Genomic DNA, 24,107 nt, shown 5'->3' on the forward strand with positions numbered 1-24,107 from the left:
TTGACCATATAGAAAATGTTCTTCCCCATCAACAGCAAGATTTCAGTGTACTCATTTAACCATCAGTCCTTACTCAACATACTCTGTAAGGCTGGGAATAACCTCTATTTCTGCTGAATCTATCACAGGCAGCATAGATGTAGTAGCACATTCTCTGTAGGTGTTCAAATCTGGACTGACAGAAATTTAGGGGTCAACAGAGAAATGTAGGTCTTTAAGTCTCCTGAGTGTCTTACAGGACTTAGTACTTCTTGTGCAGAGAATAGGCACACTGCAACTGACCAAAAAACGTGCTAAAGGAGATGCAGAATTTCTGTAATTGCATTTAGAAGATGTGGCTCTTTTGGTGAAGATGAGCATGGATTAGTGTACTAAGAAAGGGTCTGTTGGATAAGCAGAATGCCTTGTGAACTGATCTTAAGAAACTGGTTTTGTAGTGAGTTGGATTTAGTTGCTTTTGTTTCCACTCTCCCCAGACTAGCAGTTCTGACTCCCTGTTCCATGAGTGTGAACTTCCTCTGTTTAAAGAAATGGGAGTACTTTCAGGAAAGGGACCTATCCTTTAGATCAAGAAATTTGGAAAACAACTGGCCTACATCATCTTATTTATTAATAAAGAGATTAAAACCAGTTTTGTTAAAATTCCTGTCTCTCTGACTTTAGGTGATTTGGTTTTGTTTATGTTACATCAGCTACACTTTATCGTGCTTTTTTCTTCCTTTGTTCATACATTGAACATGATTCAAATCTTATGAATCTTTGTTCATAGAAGTAGAGAACTGATTGTCAGTGTTGATAAGACTTATGAGAGCTGGGAATAAAGGTAACTTAATGTCTATGATGGCTCCAAGCCACTATGGTAGATTGCTTAATTTATTTGATAAATTACTGTTAGAGTGCGTTTGCAATATTCCATCATTCCCTTCTTGTTTATCTGAGTACTGAGCTGTATGTGGCAGGCTTCTGAGGTGGGCTAGAGAAACTGGCTACATCAGTGTGTGCCAGCTAATGAGGAACAGAAGTTTCCCACAATGTTCTGTTACATGGAAGCAAAAAGTAGATGATTTTCCAGGAAGGTGATAAGGAATCAGGCCAGTAAAGCTGTTCTTAAGTGTTTTTGCTTTGTTTCACCTGTTGCCCTGAATAAGCAGCAAGACTCCTAAATGTTTGTCGTTGTAGTTGGAGATATTAACCCAAAACTAAGCTTCTGTTTTCCTCACAACTGAACTTAAAGAGCTAGAGATGATTTTTACAAATAGCCTCTAAGTTTAGGTCTATACTTTATTGTATGGAAATCCTTGTGGGACTGTAGCTGGTGTTCCAGAAAGCAAGCAGTAAGGAGATGATGCTGAAGGGCACAGCTGTGGTCAGCAGATACAGACTGGCAACATTTCTGAGCAACAGTTATACAGTAAGGATTATTGAACACACATGAGATGTACCAGTCATATTGCTAGAGGATTGAAGTGCCAGTCATATTGCTAGAGGACTGAAGTGCCTGCTGTTGACTGGGTGGAGCATCTTGCCAGATGTTAGTCCTTTTTTATTTTTCTCTCCCTTTTCTTGTGCCCTCTGTTCATAGTAGCATTACTTCACTAAGCTGGAGGTTTCCTCTAGTTTTCCACAATGTTATAGTGAAGTTTATGAAAGATGCACTCTTGTTCTGCCTAACTGAAGAGTTCTTAGAAAAATAATACATGAAGCAAAAATTAGAATGATTCAGAAAGCAGCTGAAGAAAATGATGAAGTGGAATGAGGGTACTTGTATCACTGTCAAACTGAGCTGCTCCTTTCTACTAGAGGTTGGCCCAAGCTATGTAGTGTAGAATTTCTCAGTCAGAGAATTTGAATAAATGCTTTTCATGAAGCTTTTACTCTCTGTACTGTGCAAGTGATAAGAGTTTTCCTCCAAAGCACACTTTAGTGGATAATTCTATTATCCATCAGCATGGAACAATAGAACTACACTTGCCAGAATTTGCATCATGCATAATTATTTCTGCTTTCATTTAAATTACTTTCTAATCTTCTGTTTTCTTCTGGCAGCGGTTCCAAGTTACCAAAGTAACTGGACACAAGTATTCATATATCCTTAATTAATGGCTCTTCCTCTTTTTAAGTTTTGCTCCCCTTTTTCACTATATTCCCACTCTCAGTTTTGGGTGGGTTTTTTTTTTTATGATTCTGTTTAATCTTTTCAGCATTGGTTTATTCTTTTTTTTTTTCCCCCCATGTTGACTGAGTTTCTAGTCCTAACAAGTCTTTTTTGCTACCACAGGAAAATTTATCAAAGTATTATTGTGTGTTTGGGTGACTGCCGTATTGCACTGTGTCCTTGTGCAATCAGATACGGAGTTTGATCATGCCACAGAGTTCACTCAAGTTCTCATGTCCTAGACAAATTACATATGCCTTCTAATCAATCTGGATAAACAAATACTCCGAGGAGAATCTGAGATATCTTCTTCATAGGATTTAACTTCTTGGACCTTCCAGAATCTCAGGCAATTGGATGTATAACTATTCTCCACTTCACTAAATATAAATCTCTCTCTTTTCAAATATATATATGTGTTCACACACACTTGGCTGATTTATATCTAGCTAAATAAGGTCATAAAAAAAACCCGAAACCAAAAGATCTAGGATGTTTTAACTATTTCATTGACTTTTCAGATTGTTTTTAAGCTGTTTTTTAAACTTTAAAGGCAACACTGATAGTGAACGGTTCCAAATGGTAAAACAGAAAATCCCCTTCAAATATAACCGGCCTGTAGAGGAGTGGCTGCAGGAAAAAGGTAACAGTCATTAAAACTTTCATTTTAAACCCATTTGATTCTAAACTCTCATTTTTAAAGCCTGCAAATAAATGTTTCTTAAATGATAATCGCCTGCTGCATAAATGACTGTTTTAATTTTCATTATAATTTGTGTCAGCTTCCACCTGCCATATGTTGATAAATCATGCTATAATACATTGCTATTAAAATGCAGTTAAAGGGACGAAATTCTAAGCTTGCTATCACAGTAATGACAAACAAACCAAGTAGCAAAATTCAGGCTGTGTTTTCTAAACAACATAAAGCCAAGCAGAGTGAAGAATAACAACATGTATTATGGCAATTTAACCACTGCATGATTTTCCTATTTTGAGTTGTTTTTTAAAACTTATACCATTAGTACCAAAGTTGTCTTTAAAAATTGTCAAAGCTACTAGTTAAACCACTTCCTCTTAAGTTGCTTTTTTTTATCCCCTGACTCTGAGTAGCCACTATGGTTATGTATTTCCTGATGGCATTAAGATTAAACTATTTTAAAAAATGTTGTAAAGAAAACATTTTTTAACATTTTCATTTAAGTTACAGTGAGGGAGACAGAGAAAGATGATTGTTCTGTCGCTTTTATGCTACGTCTGAAGTACACTCAGACAAGTGTATCATTTGAGTGTTCGAAGTTAGGAGTCAAATTCTTCTGTATCTTCATCTTACACAGTGCTCCTTTATTTTTTGGGGTTTCCTGGCATAATTGGCCTCAGTTCAGTAAAACACTAGTTAGCATGAATAACTCCAGCCTGCTTAAGTGAGATTTCTGCACACGTTCCATAGCCTATTGAAATGGGACTTGAGTCGGAAACAGTACTGTGTATTTTTCTATCAGCAATTTGAAGGGGGGAAAAAAGAGATCTTGGATATAGAGCCCATTCCAAAGCTCGTTGAAGGTAACAGAATAACTCTTAATTGGTTTCATCAGGATTTGGACTGGGCTTTCAGTAATACAGTGGAGCTGAAGTCAGGAAGATCTCCCTGTGTACTAAATGTGATATTTATTAAAAAAACAAAAACAAAAACAAAAACACTAATTCCTTGCCTTAAAGTCCAGAAAAAAAAAAAACAGAACACAATCTTCTCTTGTTTCCTCGTAAGAAAATACTGCTGATAAAAGAGGGTGACCTCTGAACTCAGATCTTGCATTTTCTGTGTTTAGACTACTGTCATTAGCAAATTATAAGAGAGGAACAAACGAGGTTTTGCAGAATTGGAAGAAATTAATTTGTGTTGTGTTTCAAACTTCTGTCCTCAGCTGAATTAACAAATTTATTTCATTAGTATGATTTAAGATTGTGAAGGATGTGGCTAACTGCTGTTAAAATAAGAGCCTGTCCTGCAGAGTGCTGTGCACACTCAGCTCCCGTTGACTTCAATGAGAGGTGATACTGTTGCCCACTTTTCAGGCTTGGTCTACAAAGGGGTAATGTTTATAACTAAACCTCAAGTACTTGTGAAAGTAAAACAAAAGTATTTCTGTAACTAAAATATTTTTTTTTTACCACCATGTTTTTATGTAACAGTTAATTCAGCTAAATCAGAGATAGATTTTAAGATAGAAGTATACAGAAAATGCTTATTGAGTCTCAGTAGGTTGCCCTTTTAATTTACAAGATCAGATTAAAATAAATAAATAAAGCTTAACTCTAAAACCAGGATAATTTTGGTAAGTTTGAATTGCTAAAGTCCCTTTAACACTTCAGACAATGATTGCCTCAATTTTGTTAAAACAGATGCATGTCTAATTCCTTGATGGAGTTCATGTGCTTGAGAAACCCATCTTTATTTCATTTTTTTGTTTTATTTTTGGGATTTGCTTTTCTTTTTTTGGTTCTGCAACAAATATTTTCTTTCATGCCACTGCTTCTCCAAGTCTGAGCTTCTAAGCATGCCAAGGCACATGTCATTTGTAAGCCATTCTGAAGTTTTGAACTGAAGTCTACCTTTTGTGGATATCGATGGTTTGTTAAAAGACAATCACACGTGCAGTAGGGTCTAAAAGTGACAGTATTTGTGCATTCAGACACAAAGCACTGGATCTCTTAGGCTAAAGGGTAGAGCCATGGTTTTATTATACCAAAGGATAATTCAGTCTTCATACTTTGTGTTAGAGAGTGACATTGTGCAGTGTAACACCTGAGAAAAAACAGTTTTGTTCCTTTGTTTCAAAGCGGATAGACAGGATAGGTACTGTCAGCAGCTTAGGTACCACTCAGGAAAGAAGAAAAAAAGAGAATGATTTGCACCCTGCTATCCACCCAGTAATTAATGTAACATGGAAACCTTCTGCCACAAGACTTTATAAAGCTGATGAGTGAAAGGTAGCTTGCCATCAAAATGGAACAAAGTGAACCAATGGATGAAGGAATACATAGATTCATCAGAGAGCATATAGAATAATTATTTTGCCCATATGAGTTCTTGACTTGAGTGAGGTAAGATGAAACACTTTTTGAATGCCATAGATTTGGTCTTCCTTTGGTACCACTGTTATGTTATTCATAATAATGAAATAGTTCATTCTTGGAAAACACATACATCACAACATCATTCAGAAGTGGCATTATTCGTTTGGGGAGTGTTCAATTGTATAAGTTGGTGTAAAATATTGTTAAGATGAGCCAACATCTACAATTGTATCAGAAATATGAAAAACACTAAACATCATTAACTTCACTGGGATTCTGCATGTGAGTAACAAAAGAAATGTTAGTCCTATGTTGTCAGCTTAAGTAGTCATAAAACTAGCAGATTTCCTTAGCAGAATTCATGATGTCTGGTAAGGCACACTTGTTGTCTGATCTGCAATTGGATGAGCTAATTAAGACTCAGAAGAGTATCATGAAAAGGACTGATCCTGGAATGAGGTCTCATACTTACATGTGAAGTCTTGATGACATAAGTGATTTTACTTTTGAATCAAAAACTGTTAGTGTGAATTAGGATTTGCAGAATCAGGCCCAAAATCTCTCCTAGTATTATGGAAAAATTAAACGTCACTAACTTTTCTCCATGATATCTTTAATTGGTATTCAGTTTTCCAAATAAAGATGTCAATGAGAGAGCAAAGAAAGAAAGAAGAGCTTGAGCTATTTAGAATATTTGGAAAACATCTCAGGAACTTAAAAGAAGCTCATATTTTTTGTCTGCTATGACACTAAAATAGCAGGAAGAGTTCTCTGTGGAAAAGGACTCTAAGTTGAAATCTTTACACACCTAGAAGAATTTAGTAGCCTAAACAGTTCCTCAATAAAATTCAGTGACCAATTTTTACTTAAAGTAAGGGCTTTGGAACCCTATCATCAAAAGTATGATCAGAAGAGAATGGCAGAATTAAGTATATATTCTTTCAGCAGTTTTCTCTCATTCCATATGCATTTACCTGTTGTCTTTATTCATGCACATGTACACCATTATGAAGTAAAGTATGAGGAATGACAGACAGACCTCAGCAAGTGATTGTTCTTTTAGCAAACAGTGCTAGTACCATTGCTGTCCCCAGCACTAATTATATGGTGTAGTGAATGAATCCTAGACTGGAAAACTAGTGAGGAAACAAGGAAGACCCCAAAACACGCTATCAGAGTTCATTTTAAACTCAAGTGGGGCTACATCCTTGCTGTACAGATGTGTAGGTGAAGGCCCAAAACCAGACAATCTTTTTTTTCAGTCTTAATATACTAACTCCTCATTCTTGAAAGTAGAGGTATGACAGACAGGCTAGGATCTTGAGTTAGAAGAGATGGCATCCTAAAGGGAGTCCTAATCCTCCAGTACAAGTGAGGGAGCCCTTCGTCTGTCCTCGACTGGGGAGCTCTGCTAGGTGGAACAGCAAAGATTCTCCTTCCTCATCACTCACTCATTTTCCCCTTGGTAAAAGATGAAAAAAAGAGTATTGATTAAAGGAGAGAAAAGAATGGAAATGGAAAGCTTTGAATGCTCAGTACCTTCCTTCCATTATCAGGGATAACATCTCAAGGTTAGTGAAATAACTCCCTGTTCTTTATTCATCTCACCTCTACCTTTTGGCACTCTATCATGAATGAGGTGGGAAGGAGGGAAAACTAGCAATTGAAATGTCTAGGTATGTAAGGACAGGGACAATATTGAAGAAATACAGTGCTAGGAGGAGAGAACACATAAGCAGAAGGGAAAACTAGGTAGCAAAGAACTGACAGCATATACGTTAAAAAATCCAAAGCACAGCAAGACTGAGAAGAAAAGCAAACTCTGAGGACACCATGTCTGACAAGAGTTTGCCCTTTTGCAGTATACAGTGCCATTTCCTCTAGCTCAGACAGGAACTGAATACTTTGAAATATATTGTTATTGGATCCTACTTTTCCTGTAGACAACAGGAAAGGCTTTGTTTTTATAAGCTGAGGATGTTTGGCTTCAGTGCACGTTTGTTATATTTTAATAGATATACGTTGCCTCTGGTAAGTTTAAAACCTCCCCAGATGCAGACTGTCGCATCAGATGTTTCAGCACTTTCCAGGGGAAGGATACTCACCATTTTTTATTTCTCATTTCTTCATCAATGCAGTTGTTCCACCTTGATCAAGTCCTAATGTTTCATTTACAATTCTGTGGGTGAGAAGCACAAGGCATGTGCAGCCCACCTCCACGTGTCCATATGTTCCACCTCTCCATACACTTTTGTTTAGCTAGCTAGAGCCCTCTTTGGGGACAGGAACTCCTTTCAGATACATTTCTTCTCTTGTCCCCATTCTCTTCCCCATGGTCCATCCTGTCACCATAAGATGATGCAACACCGCATCACCACTTGACTTCGAGACCCGCCACGACGACCACCAAAATTGGTGAGCTCCCCCTCGCATTTTGATCTACTCTAACCACTGTCTGTGAAGGAGTGAACATTGAGTTATAGGCTGTGCTTTGCTACATGGTGACACTTTGCACCTCTCATCAGGGCTGACTAGAGAGGGGAAGTGGTGAGTGAGAACTGGGGGTTGGGAGTGGGTTGGGCACATGTGTTGCAAACTTCCTAAAAATGAGAAAACACAGAACATATCTGAATGATGATTGACTTGATGCTGCATTGATAACACTTCTGAGCTCTGTCCAGTCTGGTTTTCTGTTAATTCAACAGATTCCAAGTGGTATGCCCCTACACTTCTGAGGAACAGTGAAATTGTAGGCCCTGACTTTGCACTGCAAGAAGCAATTTATTTCTTACCACAGTCATCCTAGCCTGGGACATAAGCAGTATTAGTAGAGCATCCCAGGCTGAATGTGGTTTTGTGTCCTGCAAAACTAGGTAAACTGGCAATTGTTACTAGATTTATACTTAATAAATACATTTTTTCCTTAGACATTATATTAGAACACTCAAGGTGTGACCTTGAGTAAGTCACTTAACCTGTCTACATTTGAATTTCACCGTCTGTAAGAGGGGAGTCACATGTAAGGTATTCTGGGGTTAAACCATCTAAAACACTATGTTATTCTATTTCAAAAGCTTTGCTCTTTCAGAGACATCACAAATCTTTGCATTTGGTTCTTCTTGGCTTTAAATCTGTGATCTTTCACACCATCAAAATTACAAGTGGAAAAACATGACTGATCCTGTCTTAAGACTTTTACGCAGTCTTTAACTCACTTTTTTTTTTCTTGTGATGTTTTACTCTCCAGAAGCCACCTCTTAAAATCTTTGCATTATTAAAAGTGGCTTTTTGAGTTAATCCCAACCTTTGACCAGTCAAAACAGAGGCCTCTTTATGGGCTCAAGCTTGACAGGTACTGCAGTCTGAATTGGTAGTGGAAACAGCCACGTACTGAACATTTATTTGTAGTTTAAAATGGGTCCATCTCTGAAAGAGTGGGTTCAGATTTCTGAGTCCAAGCTCCTCCAGAGTTTTGATATGTGAGTGAATGCTGAAGTATGAGATTCAGTTTTAGCTGTTCTTGCTTTCAGCCTAGTCTTCCTTATTGGTGAGCTTTAGGCAGTACATTTCTATACTGTGTTTCTAAAGTTACCATAAACACCGCCAAGAATGAATCTACTTCTTTGTTGTCTGTCATTTCTGGCCAGGACTCAATATGAGAGATTCAAAGTGAAGGAAATGTCTGGTAATAATGTTATTCAACCCCCTTCACTAGGACGACAGCTAACGATCTTCAACACCCAGGCGCAAATAGCCATAGGAGGGAAGGACAGAGGGCGTCTCTTCCAAGGCCAGCTCTCCGGTCTCTATTACAATGGCTTGAAAGTGCTGAACATGGCAGCAGAGAACAACCCCAACATCAAAATCAATGGAAGTGTTCGACTTGTTGGGGAAGTCCCTTCCATCTTGGGAACAACACCCACAACCTCTGTGCCACCGGAAATGTCTACTACAGTCATGGAAACCACAACTACGATGGCCACCACTACAACCCGAAAAAACCGTTCGCCGCCCAGCATCCAGGTAAGTCAAATAGTTCCTTGGGTTCTTAATTAGTCTTTTGTTTTGCCAATCACTTCAAAGTTCACAGGAGCCATGTTCCCTGAATCACACTCCATGTAAGTTCTAACTTAATAATGTTGTGTAGGGCAAATCACCACAAAATGTTCTCCTGTGTTGGTGAACAAACAGCTGGGTTAGTTATTATGGCATATATGTATGACAAAGGGGACAGATTTTGGTGCTGTACTGAGTGAAACCTCATTTATGTAACTAGGACTGCCCAAATATGGACAAGAGCATGATTTTAACTATGTTTCTAGAGTTCTATATATGGGGAAATGTATTTCTAAGAGAGTTACAAAGCTTAATGGGGGGTGGGTGTATGGTTATTTATTATTGTGACAGTATGTACTGCTGCGACAGTGAAGTTCATAATGGAGAGGAAAGCAACAGAGCATTACTTCCAGGCAGAGCCATTTTTCATTTTCCTTCTATAACCTTCCTGTAGAAAATTTTAAAGGAATGTTACTTGCAAGCTGTAGATGTTCCAACAAACAGCAGTTCTAACATCTGCAGCAAAAAATCCTTGCTACCAAAAAAAAAAAAACCAAAAAAAGTTTCAGATGTTCTGGCTTAATTGTGCTTAATATTGTGGGTTTAGTCTTAAAGATGCAGTGGTTTTGTGATGGTTTGAGTGTTCCCCACCCCCCCACACTTTGGAAATCACCCAGACTAGACTCAGACGGCTCTGGAAATTGAATGAAACTTATATTTACAGCTAGCACAATATACAAGCAGATATTTACAATATATACAGTTCTATACAGAAATATACAAGGTAAAAGGTAATACAGAAACACGACTACCCTCCCAGAAACCTGAGTCCCCAGGAGGGGCTGTCAACCACCCCTTCACTTTCCCCCCTACTCCTCTCAACCTTACCCCAATCCCAAGGAAGAATAGAGGTTTGGCCAGGGGGGTTAGGAAGTGAAGTGGATTAGTCCAAAATGGAGGGTGAGGTTAGAGAGATGCATCTCAGCCAGCAGTCCAAGCGAGAGTGATGCCGAGCGTGTTATCTGTGTTTTGGCTTATGTTTTTATACATCTCACTAAGCCTATGAGACATCACCATTGTTTTCCTTTCCCAGCCTGTAATCTAGTTCTTCTCACCGAAACATTCTAGCCTGCTTCACACTAGCACAGGTTTTGAACCACTTGTGTGGCAGCCAGAGTATGGTACTGATTAGAAGTAAACACCTTAAATTTGCTTTTCCTTTCTGTGTAAAGAAAAGAATCATGCAAATAGCCAACCTTAGCAAAGGATCAGATTCTGAAAATGATTTGTTAGAGTGATGTACAATCATGTTGTCGAATAGGATGAAGCATATATTGGCTGAGACACTAATGAGTAATTATTGATCAGAGTATGTCTTTATTAAACCCCCTGAGCAAAGTGTACTGTCATCTAGTTGGAGAAAAAAAATATTCCATCTGCTTCCTTAAAAGAATTTCTGCTGCTTGGGACAGAAGACATTAATGAAATCAAGGACTTTGAAACCTGTAATCAGTGTTCCGTATTTGCTCACCAACTGCTTCAGGTCTAATCAGTAATTAATTGTGGTTGTGTATATATGGCCATTCTCTTTATTTTTCATCTAATCCTGGTCACTTAGGATAAGAAAACACATCTGGAGTACTGTGTTCTGGGCTTCTCAGTATAAAAGAGAGATGGAACAACTGGAAAGACTCCAGAAAAAGGCCTCTAAGATGGTTAAGAAACTGCAATATAAATTGTATGAGAAAAAGCTGAGAGAGATGAGACTGTTCAGCCTGGAGAAGGAAAGGCTCAGGGGGGAATCTTATCAATGTGTACAAATACCTGAACAGAGAATGTAAAGACAAGGGGTCTGCAGGGAGAACTTATAACTATATTCTAATATCTGAAGGAGACCTACAGGAAGGCTGGGGAAGGACTGTTTAGAAGGGTTTGTATGCATAGGATAGGGGGCAGTGATTTTTAACTAGAGCAGAGTAGATTTAAGTTAGACATAGGAGGAAATTCCTTACAATGAGAGTGGTAAAATATTAGAACAGGTTGACCAGAGACATTAAAGTTTAGACTTGATGTAGCCCTAGGCAGCTCACTGCAGGGGAGTTGAATGAGATCACTTGGAGCTTCGAAAGCTGTCTGGACATAATGCTGTGCAACTGGCTCTGGGTGAACCCTGCTTGAGTGGGTGGATTGGACTAGGTGACTCCTAGAGGTCCTTTCCAACCACAAGTATTCTGTGATTTTACAGCTATTAGAGCAAGTAATTCCAAGCCGAGGTTTAACGTTTCCTCCTTTGGTGCTCTTTAAATCCAGTTGCCATCAGTTCTGGGATTAATTGAGTTCTTAGCCTCAAACACCCAACAGGTGATTTATAAAGTCCCAGCTAAATGAGGGCAAATTACCCCAGATTTAGCCAATTTGTCATAAACTTTGCAATAATTACAGATCTTTCTCATCAGTGGCTAGCTCTAATTTTAGAGAAAATCTTTGTACAATTATATCTGCGATATAATTGTGGCCCTTATCCTGCTCTCATTTAGTTTATTGGAGGTTTTCTATAATTTATGAAGGCAGCAGAACTGTGTTTATCTATAGGAGTGTAACAAAGTAGCACTGGACCTTTGCGGGCTGGATCAAGCTGAATGTGACCTTGGCATATTTGAAGAAGAACTCTTTCAGAAAGCTTCCTGAGTAGCCTGCATGTCAGTTCACTCAGCCCGTAGAGACTACTGTATGCTGAGAGAGCATCAGGGAGATTTAATAAAGTGTCAAAGTGCTTCTAAAAACATGGTTAGAGCAGTGATTTCCTGGATACACATACACCACAACAAATGGCCTCATCTCAGCTGATATTAAAGCAATAACTCTGACACTTCGTGCTACCCACTGAAAGAAAGATAAAGGTCAATATGTACCTCGGTTGCAACTTTCTGCATTTAAATATCAGGCCATTTTATTGCTGTCGCAGCACAGATGGCTTGCCTTTCTTCCTTACTCGTGGTAGAATTTGATTCTGTCAGCTTAAGTTGTGTTATTTGTGCTCTGAAAGTGAGAATAAATTGGGTTTTTTTCTGTTTTGGCTGTATCTCCAGCTGCGGTTTTCAGATGCCTAATGGTTATTTTATCTCAGTTGTGTTCAACATCACCATTGTCAAGCTTGCTTAAAATTTGAGATCTAAGTGGTGGAAAAATCTAATAGAACAAGTTTGTTCTTTGGAGAACATAAAATATAGCTACCTAAGGCTACAAGAGGCACAGATACAGTTAGTTATTACTTTGTTCTAGCTGTTTCTTTTCGTTTCTACTCAAAACCAATTTTTCTTCACTTTCAAGGCCATTCACAGTTTAGCCTCTTTTCTTCCCATTTTGTTAAGTATGGTTCAAGTATTTTTTTCTCCTCATATTTTAGATTTGATCATTAAGAATCTTTCTGTTTCATTATACTATCCACAAGGCAACAGCAGGTTATTTTCTCAGTCCCACTGAAACCTTCATTTCATCATGAAGCACACCAAAAATTGTCCGAGCTTAGGCTGATGATGGTGTAAGTTAAAGTATCTAATACAAGGTAGAACGAACTGGGGTAAAGAATTCATATTCTTACTGTATTAGAAGTATCTGGACTATTTCTATTACTTATTTTCGTCTGTAACTGGAACTCTTTTTTTTTTCACTTGTATTTAAAGCTTGTGCAGAATATCAGGTCTGTAATCCCAAAGTGATACAAAATCCAGAGGAATTTCAGTAGTGTTTAGATTGGTTATTGACTTGTTCAGGAAATACAAATGAGCATAGCTGCAAAGATTTCTTCTGCTTGCAACATATACCAAGATACCTCCTGAGGCTAGGTAGAGTACTGCCAGAAGTATTTTAGAGCACAGTTAGACTGAAACAGAGGAGAAAATTAAGTGCTTTAAAAATGTGCAGTATGTGTACAGACCAGTGACTAGCTTTTCCATTTGTGAAGATTGCAAACATGGGATACAGTCTTGGACAACCAGCCAAGACAAAGGACCTTGAAAGAAAAATATTATTGGAAGTACCCCATAGCAATGATATTAGTATGTAAAATGTCTGTAACTTCATTTTGGTTTAAAATGTTTAATAACATTCCTGCAAGGCAGTGAAAGTCAGACCACTGGAGAACAGGCAGGATTTGAGTGAGAAACAGCTGAGATGTATGATTACATGCTACACTTAGAAGAACATTTCTGCGATTCAAATATCCTTCAGGGAAGGATATCCTTGAAGACAGCAAGGGTTGACCTTTTTTCTGCTAACTGAAAATAGGGGAGAAGAGGGACTTTCAACTCGCATTTGTTGCGGTGAGTAGCAAATAGTGCTTGTGCTCCTCTGCCCCTCAATAGAAATGCTGATTTGACTTTTTCAGACGTGGTTTTGTTCTGCATTTAAATACGGTCTGTTCAGAAGTGACAGGTGTTGTACTAAATTCCTGTTGACTGTCTCAGGGCCTTAACACAACAGATTCTCCTGTGACAGTAATATCCTCTCTGAGGCTTCTACTTCCGAGACTTAAGGAGGCCTCAAAGATAAGCTGCTAGCTTCTGCATGTGGTACAGTGTCACACTGTGCAGGCTCTGATGAGACGGCAGTCACTGTGCTGTGCCGAGATGGATTCTTGCAGAGCTGCCGTGTTTCTCAAAGAGTTGCTTCATTAATAGTTGTTCAAGGTCCTCAAAGCCCACATGCCCTTATTTCCTGATGTAAAGCACTTCAGTTGTTAGTGAAGTACGTCAGGGATTTCTGGATTTGGGAGACTCCTGTGGACAGAAGTGTTAAGGAGGGGTTTGAATGTGGGCTTGGAGCAAAAGGCAGTAAGGCCGATGTAAAAGTTACTAAATAATTTATTAATATACACAGAGAAATTTTTGCCCAAACTTATTTACAAGTAACCCACACAGATCCTATGATGCGGTTGCAGAATGTCTATATACAATCAAATTAGGTGATTTGGGAAGAACCTTTAGGGACGTTTGTAACTAGAGAGCCTTGCAGCACAAACTGCTGCTGAAAGGTTAAGCATAAACTTTCACAAACTTGAGTAAAGAGGGTTAGGGTACTCACTGGTCAAAAGGCTCAATATTTGCGCTCCAAAAGCATAAACAGGAGAATATGTGTAGTGAAAGCCGCGTGGTGGACTTCAGGTGGTAATGATTCGAGGTGGCTTTGCTGCGTGCTCAGCCTGGGCACCAGAGGGGCTGCCGTGGCTCTCAGGAACTCATCAGCGGTCAGCAGCCACCTGGGCACAGCAGGGTCCAGGCGTGCGGGCTGGAGCAGTGCGAGTGCCGTGCGCAGGAGCAGTCTGTGTGCCGTGTGCAGCACGGAGGCAGGCCGAGCGGCGGCCGGCCGGGAACGCGTAGTGCCATCGTTCGCCGGATCGACGGCAAGTGTCGTAGCACACAGCAGCGAGTAAAGCCACCAGGGAGCGAACAGACAGACAGAGGTAACAGCAGCAGGCAGCGAACTGGCAGCGAGAGGTGAGCATCTTGTTTACCTGTGTTGTCCTGTTTATCAGATGTGGGCCGGGATTAACCACATTAGGCAGGGTCCACAGGCCTGGCTCCCCCAGGTGTGCGGAGAGCAGGGGCCTTGCACCCGGTAGGCCATAAGCTAGGCGCATGGCTTGTACAACGGCGTTACACAGCCTGGGCCCTGGGCAGGCCAGACTTTATGGCGCCGGGTCTGTTCTGTCCCTTTTGTGCCCCTTTTGTGTCCGTTCGATAGGTAAACATGTATGAGCCTAAAACATTTTCATCCCAGGACTGCAAAGCTCTAATGAAAAAAGAGCTTTTGATGAGTCTCTGCTTTAAAGACTGACTTCATTGGCTCATTTGTACTGCTGAGAATTATGTACTGCTGAGAATTATGAGTCTGCCTCTCATCTCTCCTTTTCTGCTTTCTCGTATTATTTCTTAAAGAGACCACAGCCCCAACCTTAAGTAGGTAAACATGTATCCACGACAAGAAGTTAAAGGGATATTCATGCTCTTTGCTTCAGCTTCCATGTCAGCTGCTTGTATGCTCAGAAATTATTTAGTGAGTCAGACCAGAGCTTCACAGGAGACTCTCTGGGTGATGTTGTGTGGTGGATTCTGCTCAGTTCATGGATGTCCAGCTTTTCTAGCTGGTGCATGGGTCCTCCAAAAGAACTAGTCCAGGTAAGCTTTTGGAGGCTCTAGGGCCTAGGCCAGGCCATTAATATATCTGCCTTGCAACGTGGATAGCTGAGGTCCAGAGACCAGAATCACAGATGGATTTCTGTGAAAAAGATCAGAACACTCCTAGGAGAACAGATGGATTTCTGGCTCTACTCTCCATGAGAAGGCAGAAACTGTGTGCTCTGTTACAGATTCAGTGTTCAGTGCATGCCTCGGTTTCTTGAGATGAGAGTGGTGATGCTTGCCAGACTGTTCAAACTGTGGCTTGGAGGTGATGACAACAAATCACTTGTGGGTATTTTCACTGTGATCTTGGAGTCAGAGAATGACAGTGATGATATATAATATGCAGTGTGTTCTCTCTAAAGAGTGGAAGAGTGTATCTGCCCGATATCCATATGGAGAGTCTGGTCCATTGGCATGGCAGAATAAGGTTCTCAACCTTTTATTTTAACCATTAGGCTTTGCAGCCTTTAACTGTGTTTTCTGTTGAGGGTTCAATAATCTTGATTAATGTTTTTCCATAACATGCAGCTCCAGGCTAAATCCTCTCTTACAGTGTATATCACAAAGGAAAATAGCGCAGAGGATTTGTCAGTCTAATTAGACTTTCATTGTCAGCTAAGACAAATAAAATTATTTCACCCTTGGTCTTGCCTAGGTACTTTCTTTTACACTCATAGATAATAATTTGGTGGGGGAAGAAATTGGCCTTTAATTTAGTTTTTGCTTCTTATAAGTCACTAGTGACATTTTCATCCCAGGACTGCAAAGCTCTAATGAAAAAAGAGCTTTTGATGAGTCTCTGCTTTAAAGACTGACTTCATTGGCTCATTTGTACTGCTGAGAATTATGTACTGCTGAGAATTATGAGTCTGCCTCTCATCTCTCCTTTTCTGCTTTCTCGTATTATTTCTTAAAGAGACCAAAGCCCCAACCTTAAGTAGGCCTCCTGTACAACCTGTCAGAGTGGTTGCATTGCTGCAGTGAAATTCACAAAATGGCATTTACCTATTCACAGTCGCACCTCTTCTGCTAACATGCTTTGGGCAGAAAAAGAAAGCAGCATTTGTATCCAGAATCCAAATGGGTAGAAAATTTTCATGCAGACTGCTGTTCCTGTAGGTTACGCTATGATTAATTCAATAATACCAAATAACTTCTAAGTACTTCACAAGTGTGTAGAATAGAAATAGATTTACTGTGCACTGAAACGTATGATCTTTGACATGTAGTGTAGTAACTATCCAGACAGAAACATGTATATGATATAATGTCCTGTATGAGAAAGGGATAAAAAAGATTCTCCAAGTTTTGATTATCAGGTGGGGGAGTGCTGTGTTTAAATTGTGTTTATTGATGTAGTGGTCAGGATACTCAGATTACATATAATGCTCATATAATCTAAAATATAATCCTTTATTTTCATTATGTCATTCAATTACTGCAAAAAGCAGGCATGCTGCATTTCTCTAAATGCCTTAGCGAACCAGCAGTTCAGTACCCATCCAAAACAAGTGTGTTATTTTACTGTAATACTATTTTTCCAAGTACTGATTATGGAAATAAGCTCAGCCTTGTATTTCTGATAAGCACAATTGCAGTATTACAGAACATTGTATTTGTAAAACAGCTCATGCGTGTGCTGCTGGATGCTGTTATTTGTTGTTGTAACCACTGATGGCATTTGAACAACTTGATAACCATTGTCAGCATGGAGACTACTCTTTCATGGCTCCAGGGGAGGGCTTTGTTTGAATGTGTGTGGCAAACTTGAGTGCTACGAGTTGATAAATAGTAAGATTTCTCAAAATATTGCTCAGACACATTCTTTGGATAATCTAGGTTTCTTGAGTACTGACTCCAGTTCTGGGCCCCTCAATTTAGGAAAGATGTTGAGATACTTGAACGTGTCCAGAGGAGGGCAACAAGGCTGTTGAGGTGAGTTGGAGCACAAGCCCTGTGAGGAGCAGCTGAGGGAGCTGGGGCAAGTTTAGGCTGGATGTTAGGAAGAAGAGTGATTGGCTGTTGCAGTGGGCTGCTCACAGAAGTGGTGGGAGTCTTTCGAACTTGGTTAATTCTGTGATTCTGTACAGGAACGATGTCAAGCAGTCACTTCTGCCGCTTTCCTTGGTGTTCTGTTGGGGCACGCATAGCCTTTTATTTCTTCACTCTGATAGTTTTCAGAATGTCAGAGTTAAGTGATTCATTTCAACAGGAGCCGAGCTTACATTGCTTCTAATCTGCAGATCTGATCATTTGGGAATCGCAGAAATCTCTTAGCTGGTGTTTTTGATACATGTAACCAGTTCTGTTCCACTGTGAATTTTGGAAATCAATATTTGGCCCAACATACAAAGAAGGGGCTGGTCAGTAGCAGTTTTTCAGAATTCCAGCACTGGTTTAGATTTTTCTCTGATTCATTTGTCTTGACCGTACCTATTGAAATTTTTCCTTGATTTTAGATGTCTGAAAAGCACACCCATTTCTGTAATAACACTATAAGAAGCTATAATAACAACTGTACTAAACATATACCTACTTTCTTCAGGCAGGCAGGCATACATGTATTTCTCAGAAGATACACTCAATAACATCAGCATGTTTGTGTTTTTTTCAGGGCATAGTATCCGTTGGTATATTTAGACATGTCATTTTCCCTGCTAAAAGTGTTTCCTGAAAGTCACATGGAAGATTATTTTCAATATCTGATTGATACAGTGCTCAGGAACTAAAGCTACTGTAGTTGGCCGTACATTTGATCACAAGCCAAATGAAAGAACGGGATAATTGTGTTGTTCTGGTATGGTTACACAGTGATAGTGTATGATAAAGAGGTCCAATATTGCAAAAGCAACTGCTTAGAAATGAACAGAATGGTTATAGCTCAAATATAGTTGAAGGATTGGCTCATGTTTTGTTGCTGTGTATCTGTTGTGCTTGCTATTTTTATACTTCAGGGGAATGCTTAGAGCTGCAGACATTACTAAAATAGGTCCAAAGCATATAGCTCTACTGTATTGTTATGGGGTGCTTATTCAACAAGAGTGACTGAGAGATGGGGATGTACCTTTTACCTTTCCTAGGCCATATTTGAATTAATGTGTAGAAATTAGAAACAAATCCATAATGTTGCGACAGACACATCTACCAAAAACACCTAATTAATGCCTGGGGGTTTCTGTAGAATAATGGTGTTGTTTAGTAGGAATAGGAGTTCTGCTAGTTCCTTTTTCATCTGTGGGATGAGTTGTCACCGATTTGCAAGATATGTCTGTCATGGTACAGCTCTTAAAAGTAGCGATTAGCAAGACAAGCTGTATGATCATCAATCCTCCCTCCTCCCTTAGGTGGCATATAAGTAGGTGGGATGTTGTTCATTATGTTGTTCATTTTGATTGCAAAATTACTTCGATTATATTCTTAAGAATTTGTTTCCACTAAATTTCAATGTAAAAATGAAATCAGAGCTGTAAGAAATAAGATTTCAGTTCTCTTAATGTTTTATGGGGCCCCCTTCTTGTATTTTGGAGGAAATTTGTTCTGTTGGCATTTCAGCTTTATGATGACTGTTGAAGGGACTATCTTTTCTAATAAGTGCTTGGAGTCTTTTTCCATTGATGGGAAAGCTGACCCTTTTGCTGTGCAGATCAAGTGTGCTGAGGGAATTGGTTGGTGGATAAGGACAATTCCAGGAAATAAAAGTAGTCTGTTAAATGGCATGAAGCAGAGAGTAAGAAACATCAGGAAGGGTCTGATGGCTGAAAGTATGAAAATCAGCAGAGAAAGGACTACTGAGATGCAGATGAGGAACTAAGGTCCAGAGGATGGAATACATCTATCTCATACAGACATGGGAAGGAAACGGCAACATTTAAAGATGGAGAGTAACATAGCTAGAGGTGATAGGTTGCAGTTTTTAGCATATCTAGTTTGGATAAACAAAGGTTTGGAGAAGAGAGAAATTCATACCATACAGATTAGCAACCACTCTTCTACTTTTAATCTCTGCTTTGTTCCACACTCCATCTTCCCCAGTGATAAAAGCAAGTCTTTGGATTTTTTTTTCCTGAACTGGCAGGGACTCAGTTCAGTAGAACTGCTGGCAGTGAGATCTGAGGATCCATGTCTTCTTCCACAGCAGTTCAAAGTCAGGCAGAGCTGGAATCCCACACACTTGTACTAGGATCATCATAAAAAGCACCTTTTCCTCTCACTTGAAGCAGCTCTTTTCCAGTAACTGTTTTGGTGCAGGAAAACTCTTAGTGTAAAAAGAGTCAGGTCAGCTAAGGAGAAAAAAAACTACTGTATGTTTTATGTTGCTGTTCTAATACCCACTGAGATGCTTTGGCATCTCAGAGCCCAGTCCATACAAAGAGATTTGCACAAATAACTTCAATTTAACTTGGTCATAATGTCCTTTTTCTCTTGAAAGATGACTTCCAATGAAAGTATAAGGACATGAATGATTTTAATCTGTGGTAACAATAGAGAACCTGTCCTGACTGACTCCAGCAGCATAAATATATGAAGTGACAGATTATCCTGCCGCCTCCCTCCCTGTTGCCTGAGCACACACACAGACACTCACTACCACACAGCAAAATTCAAATTGGTCTTTATCCTTTATCTGTTGCCCCAGTGATTAATACTGCTCTAGCTGGGAGACTAATCGAATAAGGGGAAGTATGGAGAAAGAAATATGTATTTCTTAGCCTATCGTTATCAGTGTTATTATTATTCCTTTAATATATTTTCCTCCGGTTAGAAGAACTTAATGTACTGACACAGCAGGAAGCGAGAGGTGAGAGCAGATTTGATGGCAAGAAGATGAATGAGACAGGTCACAGCAAATGGAACACAGGAATTTTGCAGAAGGAGGTGAGCTGTCAGGCTGCTGTGGGGTTGCAGCATTTTAGCTGGAAACCCAAGAAGCTGCTACAGGCTGAATACAGGTCCTGAACCAGGAGCCACTGTTTCCTAAGCCCTGCTCTATTCACTCAGCAGCTGTCAAACTTCTCTAAACAGTTCTTTCCTTTTATAGCACAATCAGGATACAGGCAGTCCTTGGTCCATCTCACAAAGTTTCCAGGGACTATTTTTGTGTATATACTTAAGTATTTACTTTGCAAATTCTCTCAGGCATTCTATTCCCTTTCTCTCCTGCTTGGCCTAGGTCTTTCATAGTGGTACTATGATCTTGTAGTTTCAGTTTGATCCTACAGGATTAGTATTGCCTGGACTCTCTTTTATTAATCTTTGCCTTGGGTATATTGGCATAATGTCCTTTTCCTTCGCAGAGTAGGCTCAACACATGCAAACATATTTAGGGTTCAAACCTTAAGCATAATTATTTTAGCCCCCAATTGATTGCATTTAGGCAGCAGTTAATCCTGTTGTTCTCTGCTAAAGCAGTGCTATATCTTCATATTACCATGTACATTAGCATGTGGGTCTCTAGTGCCCAGGTTTGTTTTGTTGTTACAGACATAAACTTAGTAGTAGTAGTCATTAAAAAGCAAACTAAAACTGAAGTCATTAGACTTGAGATGCGTACATCTCCACTCGCGTTACTCCCGTATGCCTCACAGTTTACATGTACTCAGGTTGTCCTCTCACTGCCTAATGCATTGCCATTTGCTATGTCACACTTCAGACTTATCATGAGTATATAACTGTGTCAGGGTAGAAAGGATAGATGGGAAGAATAAGGAGGGTTATGTGTTGAATATATGCCTCAAAAAGCACTATTGCAGTGTGAGCGTCTTCTGTAGAGGACTTCTTCCACCGTCACATTTGACTAATTGTGAGGTATTGTTGCTTGCCTGAAGATGAATAATTCTTTGATGCTCAGATGGCTGATTACGTGTTGTCCTTCTGTTTACGGACTCAAACACAGGAGAGAAATTTCTGCTTGCTTGCCTGTAGCATTTGTTGCCCTGGCAAGAAGCCAGAACCACTTACAATCTGCTGTGAAAAGGCTTGGTGTCTCTGTGGCTGCCTCTCAGCCAATGTATGATGTTTGCAAGTTGTTTGTTTTGTTCTTTCTTAAGTGAAGCCATGGGAATGGTGTTGGCTTCTGCTCCACATGATTTCTGGAGGGAAGGGAGAAGTTTGGCACGTACTGGAAAGGAGGGTAAGAGCTGGCTGTGGATTGCTGAGGACCAGGGTCTGCAGTGTTCATTTTTGGTCTTCGGAAATACTGTAGCAATTAGAATTGCAGCCTTGCAGTCTGCACCTTGCGCTTTTTGTGATGTATTTTTGTACAGTTTCAGATAGGTCTGTGGATCAGATTCTGAGTTTGAATTGCCCTTTTACTTCCACAAGGACAGAATTTTGTTCAGTGGGGTTTGGGAAGCTCTTCTGCTGCAAGTCTTGGCAGGAGATTGTATTTTCCTGTTTACTATTGTAGTGGTAGACATAAGGTATCAAAGGTAGTCAGAGAATTAGAAAGCTAAATGCCTTCAGGAATTCTTCTGGGAAGGGAGGAATGGGGTGAAAGGAGGACAATGTCATCACCTCCTCACTTTGCCTGAGAGAGCTGCAAATAGCAGAGACTGTAACAATTTACACAAAAGATTGTTCTAGAAGCAGAAAGCAGTAATAGGGGCTGGCTGTCCTTCTGCTTCTTGAATTTACTGACTGTTTTCCTTCAGTTCATGTCTGATTTAATGGCAGTGGTAGATATGAAAGCCAGGAAGATTTGGGGATTTTTTTCCCCCTTTAACTTGCTTCTTTGTCTTTCCAAAACTGAGAGGAAACCTCTGTGGTGGCAATGAAAGGTGACAGTGGTTAGGCAGTGTCATACCCTATTTTTTCCAACAGAACTTTACAGAGAAGACAAAAGGAGTGGTTACTATTATCCATGGATACAGCTAAGCTCCATCTGGCAAGTTAAATTTGCACTATCTGCCGCTTATATTGCCTTGGCATCTGAGAAATTTCCAGCTCAAAGAGTCCATCCACCTGCAGTGGTCTGTAAATTCAGACTGAGGACACAGGGAGAAATAGTGAATTATTATCTCAAAACCTATCCGTACATTACCTAGAAATATGAATTCCACTTATTAATTGCATCTCTCTGAAGCAGAAATCCTTTCTTTCTATCACTGTCTTTTGTTTATATGACTGATACTTCTTACTGTAGAACTATATGGAGGTTTAGATCAGAGCTGAATCATAATTTCATCATGTTGCCAGTCAGAACATTAGTTGGAAGCCTAGTGCAAATACATCTGTAGAAGGCAAATACTTTTTTAAGATGTAAAAATAAAACAAAAATCAGTCCAGACCCCTCTCATTTTTCTGTTCTATTTTAATGCATCTGACATGATTTTCATTTGACCAGAGCAGTGAAAAAAGAAGAGAAGGCTCAGAGGAGACCTTACTGCTCTCTACAACTACTTGAGAGGAGGTTGTAGCCAGGTGGGGGTTGGTCTCTTCTCCCAGGCAGCCAGAAACAGAACAAGAGGACACAGTCTCAAACTGCACCAGGGCAGGTTTAGGCTGGATGTCAGGAAGAAGTTCTTCACAGAAGGAGTGACTGGCCATTGAAATGGGCTGCCCAGGGATGTGGTGGAGTCACCATCACTGGAAATGTTTACAAGGAGGCTGGATGAGGCACTTAGTACCATGATTTAGTTAATTAGAAGGGTTAGGTAATAGGTTGGACTCAATGATCTCAAACGTCTTTTCCAATCTGGTTAATTCTGTGATTCTGAAATTTGGGCTGTGACTGACACAGCAGTATCAGGAAGCCAATTATAATCTGACTAACCTTGTTCAGCATCAGACTGTAGGTGGGAGTTCAGCCATTCCTAGTTTTAGATACAGAATTTGCTTTCCTACTTATATGTACTTTGGAGAAACTTGTAATTAAGTTGATGCCTTTGACACAGTGCCAGGTAGAGGAAATTGTCTAAAGCAATTCCTTCAGCCAAATCTCTCTGGGTAAAGCTGTGACTCTTTATTCTGTAGCAAGATAAATGGATGGATTTCATATCCCCTTGACTGAAGGCTTTCAGGCACTGGGATAAACCATGTGGCACCTGATGGAGCACTGTGTATGCATGCTAAACGTAATGAAAGTACTCCTTCTGAACCATCTTACAAATCTGAGCATTTTTTCATCACAAATACACAGCTGATAGTATGTTAGAATCCAATTATTGTTTAATAATGCATAGCTAAACCAGCAGTAGTTTGGGATGGCAACCAGGGCACCGGACTAGATCACAGAATCATAGAATTGCAGGATTAACCAGATCAAAAAAATACCTTTGAGATCATCCAATCCAACCTATCAATTAACACCTTGTAATTAACTAAACCATGGCACTAAGTGCCTCATCTGGTCTCCTTTTAAACACTTCCAGGGATGGGGACTCCACCACCTCCCCATGCAGCCTGTTCCAATGGGCCATCACTCTTTTTGTGAAGAACATCTTCCTGACTTCCCGCCTAAACCTGCCCTGGCACAGTTTGAGACTGAGACTGTGTCTTCTTGTTCTGTTGCTGGTTGCCTGGGAGAAGAGACCAACCCCCACTGGCTACAATCTCCTTTCAGGTAGTTGTAGAGAGCAGTAAGGTCTCCCCTGAGCCTCCTCTTCTCCAGGATGATCAAACCCAGCTCCTTCAGCCAC

At 39.8% G+C, this 24,107-nt stretch overlaps 1 protein-coding gene across 36 annotated transcripts in view; it reads left to right on the forward strand.

Annotated features, from left to right (window-relative positions):
* The window catches only part of NRXN3 (neurexin 3), a 1,092,565-nt gene that overhangs the window by 973,210 nt on the left and 95,248 nt on the right, over positions 1–24,107 (forward strand). For 17 of the 36 annotated variants that reach the window (XM_064150720.1, XM_064150904.1, XM_064150848.1 and 14 more), the window contains 3 exons: positions 2,709–2,798; positions 7,589–7,648; positions 8,949–9,256. In XM_064150720.1, coding sequence (XP_064006790.1) covers positions 2,709–2,798; positions 7,589–7,648; positions 8,949–9,256 — 458 coding nt within the window. Of the gene's footprint in view, positions 1–2,708; positions 2,799–7,588; positions 7,649–8,948; positions 9,257–11,881; positions 12,202–24,107 lie in introns of those variants that run through there. The other 19 variants (XM_064150963.1, XM_064150973.1, XM_064150939.1 and 16 more) reach the window with 3 other exon arrangements.

The sequence above is a fragment of the Pogoniulus pusillus genome, chromosome 1 (assembly GCF_015220805.1).
Source record: "Pogoniulus pusillus isolate bPogPus1 chromosome 1, bPogPus1.pri, whole genome shotgun sequence".
NCBI lineage: Eukaryota > Metazoa > Chordata > Aves > Piciformes > Lybiidae > Pogoniulus > Pogoniulus pusillus.